This window comes from Haliotis asinina, chromosome 4 (assembly GCF_037392515.1).
Source record: "Haliotis asinina isolate JCU_RB_2024 chromosome 4, JCU_Hal_asi_v2, whole genome shotgun sequence".
NCBI lineage: Eukaryota > Metazoa > Mollusca > Gastropoda > Lepetellida > Haliotidae > Haliotis > Haliotis asinina.
This window is the reverse complement of record NC_090283.1, coordinates 72802518-72814538: the sequence shown is the minus strand read 5'-3', so window position 1 is coordinate 72814538 and position 12021 is coordinate 72802518. Positions and strand designations below refer to the sequence as shown.

The 12021-nt window shown below is 39.9% G+C and overlaps 1 protein-coding gene across 1 annotated transcript; it reads left to right on the top strand.

The window, feature by feature from the left end:
- The first annotated feature begins 6462 nt into the window (after window positions 1-6462).
- LOC137282712 (haloacid dehalogenase-like hydrolase domain-containing protein 2) lies at window positions 6463-11480 on the top strand. Its single transcript, XM_067814496.1, has 7 exons — window positions 6463-6568; window positions 7273-7481; window positions 8495-8579; window positions 9125-9207; window positions 9593-9726; window positions 9889-9952; window positions 10232-11480. Exons 1-7 carry the CDS (start codon window positions 6471-6473, stop codon window positions 10342-10344), a joined length of 786 nt encoding a protein of 261 aa, XP_067670597.1. The 5' UTR covers window positions 6463-6470; the 3' UTR covers window positions 10345-11480.
- The last annotated feature ends 541 nt before the right edge of the window (window positions 11481-12021 follow it).

Sequence of the window (12021 nt, the reverse complement as noted above, 5' to 3'; positions counted from 1 at the left end):
GCTGAAGAAGGGTGTCTGGGGTCAAACAGACCTTGGAAGCCCGGTATGATGTGTCCATCTGTAATTTACAGCGGTTGTGCTGGGAGAGATTCTCCACTGACGTAGAATCCTAGGGTGGTTATATCAAAGAGTTGAAAGAAGAAGGGGTTCTGTTCATAATCCCCATTCAGTGCTTAGAGGATAGGAGACATATGACCACTCTGTTTGCCCAGCAGTTCTTAAAGTGAAAGCAAGTTGTCCTTGGGTGATGGAGACTACCCGGAGATCTGTTTTGATGTAGGGGTACACTGCATTCTCTGTGGCCAAGATGTCACCATGTCCCGTGATGATGGAAGCCGTGGGTCGTATCTTACAAAGTCGGAGATAGACATCTTCCAGTATAATTTTGAATTTCTTATTGGTCACACCACTCATGATATTAAACTCAGGTTTACTAGGGTACAGTTTAATTTGCATATCGACTCCGTTGATCAGGAACTTGTCACGTTCCATGACATCTTCGTAGGTCCACACATGTCCACTGACTTGCTGAGCTCTGTATGTATACCTCTTCCACCAAGTCCTGTATTGCTCCCAGTAATTGGATCTGTACTGTTGACATCCTCAAAATCTCTGTAGAAGAGTTGACTGGTACCATAAGCTTCTCCCCCTGCCGTTCCTGTTCTCATAAGAAGTTTCAAATAGCTTTTATACGGGTAGAGATGGGTGGCTGAGGTGACCAGTTTTCCATTTAGGGTGATGTCTACTTAAGACCATAGGGATTGTAACCATAGGTTTGCTTGAGTGACATGTTCGATACCAGGACTGGTATCCGTGGTGATTTGAGATGTCGGTCTCATTTCCAAGAAGTACATTTTATCTATGCCGGTCATGAAGGAAGGTCGGGTAAACACATCCAGCTCACTGACAGAGCTCGATTTGAAAGGGGCTGATAGGTTATTGCAAGACATGATGATGATCTTGAAATGGAGCCTGCTAGGAAAGCGTGTACACTGTTCAGCAGCTTCTGCTAAACTGACAGACTTTGTGTTACAGTACCACTTATATAGATGAGGATAATTTCTTCTTTTCGTCATTTTGTCCAGGTTATCGGGACTTTTGGTAGTCCTTTCCTCGTCTTTGTCTGTTTGGTTTTTATGGGCGTTTTCTTAGTTTTCCTTGTGACTGCTTTACTTTGTTGAGGTTTTTTCTCCATACGTGCTTTAGCTTGTTGAAAGACTTGTTGGGTGGGAGATGTGAGAGTAAACTTGTCTCTAGAAGTTGGTAAGTCCATCTTGGCCCCTTGTTTCTCGTAATAGATCACATAATCGTCTACATTCGTAAAAGGGTTGGGATAGCCTTTGGCGTGCAAATAGTAATATTTAGTCCATTTCTTAGAATTGTCCAGACAGTGTCTCCAGTGTCTCCCGTTCATTTTCTTGTTGCAGTGGAATACTGGCAGATGAAGTGTCACTACCACGTGGTCCACGGCTAAATGAAGCTAGATTGCCCTTGTAGTCCTTTATATAGAACTCCCCTCGTGTTCCAAAAAGAGCAGCGCATGGTTTCGGTCCACGGTCCTCTTGGTTATGAGCCCAGTGCGCTTCCACTGTGCCACTCTGCTGTACTTGCATGTGTTTTTTTTTGTTAAGACATTTCTATCAACCAATGACAATCAAATAGTCACAAATACATTCAGTCCACCTCTTAAACATGTAAATCGACATGACTACCCCAGCGGGCCATCTCTGTCCGAGGAACTCCCACCATGGTCAAATAGGGACAGTCTAGAGACCACTTTTCATGTTGGACCCAGAGGTCATCATCCCCTTCCCAGTTCTTGAGAATGACACCGCATTGAAAACACTTAAAAATCTGTTTTCATGAAACCGTTTGCACCACTTCATTCAGAATGAGGTCGGAGGATGATTGTTCTGAAACAAAAGAATGAAAAACCAACATGAGTCAGTGACTTTGTAACCGGTTTAGCGCTCTCCATGCTTAGGGGGTCTAAGACAGCTCTCTTAGTCTTAAGACTTGTAGACCTAAGGATTCTAGGCGACCTCAACACAGGCCAGAGTGTAACTCAGTAAGTAAACCGGTCTTACAGGGAGTCCGTTTCTTCCTGATAGGTGGTGTCATCAGTCTTGAGGGTTCCATTCAATGGCTGTGTGCTGCTTGTGGTGGTGTGTCGTGCTGTTGCTGCTATTGATAGGGTCTCCAGTATGTCCTGTTCATTGTTTCTGCTCACACAGAAGTTTCAGATGAAGTGTCACTATCACGGGTCCAGTGATAAATGAAGCTAAATGACCGTTTCTGTCCTTTCTATAGATGTCTACGTTCTGTACATCTTTCAGTTTCACGGGTAAGTGATGACACTGAGAAAAAACTAATGTCCGTTGTCTTTTGTTTCCAATCAGACAAACATGTCTCAACACAGGTAGCTCCTAGTCACCAGCATGGGATGTGTCGCACAGGGATAAACAGATGTAGATATCCTGACATTCTGATTTCTCTGTAACCATCCAGTTACATATGGTGATGTCAGCCAGTCCTAAGAGCCAATGGTTTTCCAAATGAAGAGGTTTATTCACGTGAAACTGACTGGGTTTATTATCGGGATGAACCTTCTCCTTACAATCCGTACTCCGTACTGTCAAACACTTATCCATGTTTAGATTTAATCTTTGGATTTGCCAGCAAGTAACGGAGACTGGAACTGAGAAAAGCTGTCCACAAATTGGAGTTTCCTTTGTCCAAGGACAAATTGGTAATACACGTAATCACCACAATGTAAATAATGATGATTTGGGAGAAAAACACTGTTTCTGTTTTGGCCACTTTTCGACCCAGCAAAGTCCAACTTTCATCAGACCTGCTGCGTGAGAGAGGTTGTGCCTCTACTGTGTCTTCCATTCCCAAAATGAATTCCTCTCTAGTTTCATCTCTATTTATACCTTCTCATAATCCTTTACACTGTCCTCATAGATCCAACCACTGCACTTTTTCAGCCAGTGAAACTATTTCACTAAGACTTCCTTCCGTTTATTTCTGGTCCTCTTTTTCACAATATCTTGAATTCTATATTCCTGATCTGGGTTTTCTACCATGGCTTGTAGCTCTGATGAATAAAAAGCACCCTCAATAGGATCACCACCCCAATCTTTCAGCTTGTACATATCATTGTCTTGTGACCAATATCTTCTGATGACTGTAAGGATTTCACCAGACCATTTCTCCTGGAATTCTCTGTCAAAAGTTCTCTTAAGATGACTCACACTGACTGTATCACCCACCTTTAAGGTGAACTTTTTTTCATTGTGTTTCATTTTGGGGGGTTTAATCAAATACTGAGGGAGTCGCACTTCATTTTCATTTTTCTGTTACACTAGCAGGAGACTGTCCCAAGGAATGATGTTTAGTGTGATTGTAAGATATCCAGATATCTGTAGGTAAAGTGTTTCAACATGTATCGACACAATCTCATTTTAATGGTTTTAATGAACTTAATAACTTCTTGGGTCCAGCATAACTCCCAGGATGTTCTGGATCATAATAGATCCTATTCAAGTAGTCTTCCCAAGGTGCCATCTCAAACACGACTGAACATGCTTAACATGCATCATGCTATTTAAACAAAACCTAAGACAAACATACAATACAAGAAAATTATTTATATCAAGGACTCACAACAACAACTTTTCACGGATGTACATTAACGTTTTACCCAACAGGTTTTCCCCTGGCCATTTCCAGGGTTTGTGAATATCAGGATGAGAAACATCAATTCCTATTCCCCATCGTTTATCAAAGGAGCTAGCTCCAGCTAACTGCTTAGGGTAGGATTTAATTAATATATGTTTCAAGTCAATGTTCTCTGAAAATTTAGCCGTTAACACCTTAATCATAACACCGTGACTGACAGCGTCCCACACTCTCTGATTAAAGCTTTTCACACATTGCCCCAGACGTTTCTGCTTAGCCGGAACAGTTTCTTGCAGAGTACACGCTGCTCTGTCCATATCTCCAAAGTAGATTGCCTCCTGATCGAGGGCCTCCTGAAGCTTGAAATGGTCTCCACGAAGCTCCAGCCAATGTTTCAAGGTAAGCACAATGCCACGAGTAGGGTAGGCCTTTCCACTAGGATAGACATCATACTTCCTGACGTGAATTCCTAGTTCTCCATTCCACATCTTGGCAGTCACAAATACGTCATTGCCTAAGTCGATATGACAACGAGGATCCTGTAGTTCTGTCAGTGACTTGTCACTTGGTGTCTCTAGTCCCAGCAATGCCATGGCCTGTATCTCTCTGCATTCCTCCGGGGCTTTGCTTGGGGCCCTCGTCTATTTAATATGGACAAGAGTTCTCTGACCCAATCAAAAGACGTCTGTGGTTTCTCAATAATCTCAGCTTTCATGAAGATGGTAAGCACTCCATACTGTACCAGTCTGTCGACCACCTCTTCTACTCTCTGTATCGCTTGCACAAGGCCAGAATAGTTCTTCCTCAGATTATCAAAGGCTTCCATCTTCAAGACAGAGAGAGAGACCTGGATGTGATGTGTATTCAGGAATGAAACTGATCCGAAATGAAAGGGGTTTTCATATAGGTAAGACATGAAACCGGATGAAACCGGTTGATCTGTCCGTTTGGTTGCTAGGCGTCTCACCTAAAAATACACCCATGACCGTGAGGACCGCTCAAGGTCGTGGTGAAAATGGGGTCACCAACAAAGTGTTCTCCAAGGTCATTGACTTCCGCGAAAAGAGGTCACGCAGGTGTTTAATGACGTCATTTGTTGGACTATTCGAGCACCCATACAACAACTGCACTTTTTTTCGTCCTGAAGGAAATTTGCACCACACGGTTAACATACACATGCATAACACACAGATGCACATGCATACGACCACAAAAACACCCTTACATATGTCAAATATTTCTAAAACAGCTTGCAACAACACCCAATATAGGGGGTACAGATAAATGATGAAGAGATAATAATATATTTACGATTCAGAGCTATATAATGGCGACATTAAAATTTTGCTGAGGAGCATTAGCAATAAAAGTATATTAATATAACAGTTTGAAACAATCGATAAAGTATTATGAATGATTAACAAACATTAAAATAATTCATTTAAAACACTCATACTTGCTGAGATGAAAGAATTTTGAGCCCTGTATCTTCTGAATATCGTCGTGTGCAGTCGGCCCAAAGGAGGAAGTTGAAAACCAGGAAGTGGGACACGAGTGCTGTCATTTAAATTTTAAGCGCTTTCTTTTCAATTTGCTGGTTGTAAATCGTGTAGATATCTTGCATGTCCAGACATTTCGCTTGATGTGTTAACAATTTTGGAAAGCTTACATCGATATTGAACGGACAGATCCCAATACAGGCAATATAGGGATGCCCTGTGTTCTCCTTATCTTTTATCTACAAAATAAATACTTTTTTTCAGAAAGTGAGAAATGAATTCTGAACGGAGTTGAGGGTTAATAATCATGGGCCGCACATACCTCTGACACTACAGCGAACAGATGCAACATTGTGGTTGCGGCGTAAAACAACTTTCACTTTTTCACTAGGAAACTTAAACACTCCAAAATTCATAATGAAAGGTGCAGAGTGAGTCTCCTCCAAGTACGGCAAGATTTCCAGCCAAAATGGGTCCTTTGGCACCATGCGGTTGTAGACTTGTGAGGGCGATAGATAGAGGATACGAAACGGGGACACCCAGTTTTCCTCGAGGCAAACAAGTACCACTGCGACAGCGTCATAACTATTGCGACGTCATAACTCTGAATGCTTATGACGTCATACATCTACCGGTATTACACTAGTGTAATATTGCCGTAAAACATTACACTGCAGTATTTTCAACTGGCGAGTAATAAACGTTTCTTATGTAACGGAGATGAGATGTAACCTTACGTGTGTGACACGCCTTTTTACGAACGATTGAGAAACCGAGTATACACTTAAGATGTAATACACTTAAGATGTAAATACAAAGGTTTATTACACACATTTACATTAATTGTTATTTGACGCAAACGAGACCTTTCTTCTTAAATGTTGCAATATGTTACATGGCATTGCAACATTCTCTTATTATTTATTTATTTTTTGTGTGAAATGCGACGTTTCGACGTTTGAGAGACTAATGTTCTTATCATTTGCTTGATAACGACAATGGAATATATGTCGAATCGCAATCACACATCACACATAACTGTGATAATTCTTCACTCTCCGAAGAGTTTTCTCCCAGTTATACATGACTGGGCTCATGTCTGCTTGAATTGTACTTGCGGCGTGTACCAACAGAACTAGTTTACAGGATTTTTTAACATGAGTGTAAGCTCCACCTCAGCGCATTACACATTCATAGGCGTACTGAGTGTGGCATCGATGTGTGGATATTTGACTTGCAGAAACTTAAAAGCCGGGTTGATCATGCTTTTTTGAAAAGCCGGACAGAATGACAACAAGTGGAGTGAAATGCGTGCTCATCGATCTAAGTGGAACCCTGCACATAGAGGATGAGGAAGTACCAGGGTCTGTGGATGCGTTAGAAAGGTTGGCGTGAAATCATCCATGATCTGTCCACCTTTTTACCCAACAGCTGAAATAGTTACAGGGGAAGACAGTATCACTGTACTGAGCAACAAGAGTCGACAAGACAACATGCTCTTCACAACTTGATTAAGTTGATAGGGTTGTGGCAATGTTAAAACTCAGACAAACATATTTGTTTTGTTTGATGTTGATTAAACCAGATAAACATTACTGCTTTATCATTAAGGTAGTAACAGTTATTTGCAGATAACGGACCAATTAAACTACATTTTCCAAAGATATGTGCTTTTGAAATAATGCCATGGTTTTAGCTTTCACCATTTTGAACATCTGTGCTCTTTCATCGCATTGACCATCATCGGAGACTAGTGTCACTTTACACTTCCCCAACCAGTACTCTCAAGTAACTAGAACACTGTTCAAAACAGGGCAATTGTTCCTCCCATTTCCCCATTCCAAATAATATTTATAAAATAATAAATACTAGAATTATCACCAAAACCTAATACAACAATTACTAGAGGAATCACAAAAATAACTAAAAAAACCCAAACAAATTGAGTGTAATATATAGGGTTGAACCACTTCATGTCACCTCTGTTTATCTGTGGAAGAAATAATAATGGGGACCGAAAGGAACTCTTTCCCAAAGCAGTCACTTGTAAAACAGAATATTAAGTGATATTGGCCCTGTATGGCTGTAGGTTGAGGGCCAGTGACCTGAAAGTCCGCTTTGTGACCAACACCACCAAGGAGAGTAAGCGTGTTCTGGTCCAGCGCCTGAATCAGATCGGGTTCAACGTGGTGCCGGATGATGTGTTTACATCCTTGAGTGCAGCTCACAATGTGGTGATGGAGAAGAAACTGCGGCCTATGTTGCTGTTGGATGACCGTGCAATGGAGGACTTTGATGGTGGGTGTGAATCTGACCAAGTGATTGATCACTCTTGGCAGTTTGCAGGTTACCTATTCAATTTTGTTAGATTGTATTTAGTTTGATTTTCTTTGAATAGGACTATTTTGAAAAGGTTCCTTTAACTTTGTTGTATGTAGAGACAAAAAATACTGGAAGACATCTTGTAATTGAGGTAATTCAATTGATTTCTTTGGAAATTTCTCTGGATTTATTTTACTGTATGTTCATATGTGTCATAATGAATTTTCGTACCATTTGTGACATTGTCATTAAATGAATTGAGCAAGGATTGTTGATTGTATATTGCGGAATATTGCTAAATGTGGTGCTTAACAACCAACCAACCATGCAGCAAGCACAGCAGCTCAGCCACAGGCAGTCGCTATGTGTTACACAGTCCAGCCAATCTATTGTTTATATTTTTAAAGTGTTTCATTTTTTAGCACACATCTGTTATAAACGTCTGTTAAAGATTGAATTATTTACACTAAGAAAATATCCCCAAACATGTAAAACTATTTCCCCTTTGTTACACTGGTTGTATGGCGCCACATCGAGCCTTGTGGAAAGCTAAAGTAGTTTGAACAATGCTACAAGAATGGTTATCGCCTTGTATTTCTCATCTCAACTCACATCAAAAGGCTGATGTAAAATATCAACTAAGGTAACTACTACCTAGTTGAGATTTCAAGCTTTAATGAAATCACTGATCCAGTACCATTGTTTACAGAAGGGAAAGTCAATAATCCTGTGCACGCAGTATACAGATGTACTCTCTGTTTGGCTCAAAAGTGGAAGGATGAATTGCAGTCTAGCTCGAAAACTAATAAACATAACATGCGCAAAGAAATGCTGATCATAATCAGAACATCTGAGATGACAGAACATCAACATGATGAAAGTATTCTTGAAAGACTTCAAGATGAATTATTAAATATATCTTTTCTGTTTGATTCTGTAACCATAGATAGGAAAACATGGGTGACAGTTAATATGTTTTTTCATTTCAGACGTAACTACTGAAGATCCAAATGCGGTTGTGGTTGGTCTAGCCCCAGACAAATTTAACTACAGAGTTCTTAACTCCGCCTTCAGGTAGTCCATTATCACCTTCAAGGTCAATCATAAGGGTTCAGGCTGAAACCGTGTGACATGGTAGTATATTTGTTTGGACTTATCTATGTTACAAATTTAAGCATGCTATAAGTTTTGTATGTCCAGTGACCTCAAAGCCTGTAAGTGTAAGAAGGGTCCCGAGTTGTAAAGTGGGGGCTCCAGAAAATTGTGAAAAAAAGGTTTCAGTACTAAGACTGTGGCATAAGACTAGAATAGCTCAGAATCTGCTAGTTAAGAGCAGGTAATAGGTCCATAACAAAAATATCTTTACATGTGCTGGACTTGGTTGACACATGTCATCGGTTCCCAACTGCGCAGATTGTTGGTCATGTTTTTGATCACTGGATTGTCAGGTCCAGATTCGATTATTTACAGACTGCTGCCATATGGCTGGAATATTGTTGAGTGCAGCAAACTCACTCACTCACTCACTCACTCACTCTCTACATGTGCTGGCTGTAGAAGGTGGTGAGGTATGGGAAATAATTTAAAACACAGATTCAGCAAACTATTGAATGTTCCAGGTTGTTGTTAAATGGCTGTCCCCTGATTGCAATTCACAAAGGAAGATACTACCGGAGGAAGGATGGGCTGGCTCTTGGACCAGGTGGGTTCAAATTCCGGATGGGACTCAATCAAACAAGAGTACTAGAATCTGTACTTTCCTGAGAAAATGTAATCGCAAATATTCCCTTCTGACCCCTTTCTAAATAGCATTGTGTATACAAAGAAGTATTTTGCTCTCTGTTTCTACTATAATAACAGCCATATTGATAATAATACCTCCATTCAATGCGAGTCACGTATATTTGGCATGAGCAACCACTGTAGACATGTAATGGTGGAGAATACTAAATATCCTCTGTCTCACCTTTTGTGTCATTTTTTCTCATTTTTTCCTTACATGTCATTGATGTAACTGAGGGGAAGTCAGCTGGGTATCTACAGCAGCACCTGGCGACCTTGACCTATTATGATGGTTTCTCCAACAGGTCCGTTTGTATCCGGTCTGGAGTATTCAACCGGGGCAAAGGCAGAGGTGGTTGGCAAACCAGAAACACATTTTTTCCTGTCTGCCATCAGCGACATGGGTTGTGAACCTGACCAGTGTGTCATGATTGGCGATGTAAGTATACTGTGTTAGTGAGTGAGTTTGAGAGTGATGATGATGTAAATATACCCAGAGTGAGTGAGAAACTCTGTGATATATGTGAAAGAATGTTCAAAGATGATCCAGCTCTCTTACGTGCATTATTTCCTAATATGCTGTGTTTGTTTCTATGTTCAGGATGTGCGGGATGACGTTGGAGGATCACAGACCGCTGGCATGACAGGAATACTTGTGAAGACAGGTGGGTGACAACAATGTCTTGTAAAGTTACTTGAATTTCTTTATGTGAATTAAAGTTGTTGTCCTAATTATTTGCATCATATCAAAGTAAAGATGCAAGGTTAGAATTTGCTTCAGCAATTCATGTCTTAAGAACCAAAAGGATTGGCTGGTCAAACTGAATGCTTTGTTGATTAGTGGAAAAAATATGGAGTTATATCATAATACTGATACTGTTTTTCATCATTTCTTACAGCATAATAAGGAAACAAATGTTTTTCTAGCTTATCAATCATTTCAGGGAAGTACCAAGATGGAGACGAAACGAAGATCACCCCACCACCAAGTCATGTAGCATCTGACTTCTCCCATGCTGTCGATATCATCTTGGGGAGCCAGCAACAGTGTAGCTGATGATATCAGTATGGATACTGTCTTTTATATCAATACAGCTACAGTGTAGCTGATGATATCAGTATGGATACAGTCTCTTATATGAATACAGCTACAGTGTAGCTGATGATATCAGTATGGATACTGTCTTTTATATGAATACAGCTACAGTGTAGCTGATGATATCAGTATGGATACAGTCTCTTATATCAATACAACTACAGTGTAGCTGATTATATTAGTATGGCTACAATGTAGCTGATTATAGACCTGCAACAATGTGGCTGATATTAGAATGGTTACAGTAGCTAAAGATATCAAACCTTTAACAGTGGTACAGGTCACATCAATACAGCTACAGTGTATCTCATTATATTAGTATAGCTACAATGTAGCTGATTATAAGACCTGCAACAGTGTAGCCTATTATGGCTATAGTGTATCCAATGATATCAGTATGGCTACATTGTAGGTGATGATGATAATAGTGGTATGCCATTATGGGTTTGGAAAAGTTTGGTTTAAACAACCCATACGTTGATGTGTATGTTGAAATGCTTTTCTTCAGAGGCTAAATCATTTATTTAACAATGATGGTCAGGTTTCCACAGTTTAAATATTCATTCCATGATCTATGCTTGAGTTTTGTTGATATGCAAGAGTTTGATTTACAAAATATGTCAGAATAAGTATTATCATATCAGTTACCCAGTTTCTCTATTCCATGTATATCCCTAGAACATTGTAAACTGTTACATTTTATTATAATTTGTTTAAGCCAGTACTTTATAACTGTTTAACTGTAACTATATACCACATAATCCATTACACTTGATGCATTGTGTTTAACTCTAAGAGATCATCTGCCTAGATACAAATGAAACCTCTTCAATATGAAATCAATGTTTTAATCCCGATACTTCAGCTCTTGAAGTAAATATGGGTTAATTTTAACATGATTTGGAAGAACTCCTAATATAACAGTTAAAAGCAAAATCTTGATGAAAACAAGCAAGATCATCTCACAATAATGCACAGCACAGAATTACAAAAACCCAACAGTGCCAGTGTTCTCGTACCTTGTGATTGCACTCTAACCTGAACGATGTTGATCACTTTGTTTCCTTAAGGAACATATAAACTTTTGGGTTTTTAAATCTTTTAACCATTACATGTGAAAGACTTGTGGTTAGTCTTAAGCAGAACACCAGCTTCATTCTTCTCAAACTTCTGGTTAATTAATACCAAGTGATGAAAAGTTGCCCCAAAGTCATCTGCTGCACTCTCATCCACTAATGAAACCGCAGACAGGTTACGTAACTCTGTCGCCAGAGCACTGCAACAGACTGGAAGTAATGTAATGTGCTGATTGAATCGTCCATAGTTAGGAAGTCATCTAACAGATGAAGAATATGTCACATTATACACATGTTCAGCAATTCAGCATATTGCTTCCAACAATTAGTCAAGTATTTTATTGCTGGGTCTGGAACCAAAGACAAGTCTTGTATGATAATAATACTGTCTTTTTCACTGAATTCCATGAAGCTGCCACACTGATGGATGGATAGGAATTAATTCAAATCCAAATCAAAGTTTGGAGACCTGAGCATAGGGGAAACTCGCCAAACTGAAATCTGTCCATACCACATTAGCAAGCTAAGCGGGGAAGTGGATAGGAAAGTAAGGCACCAAGCC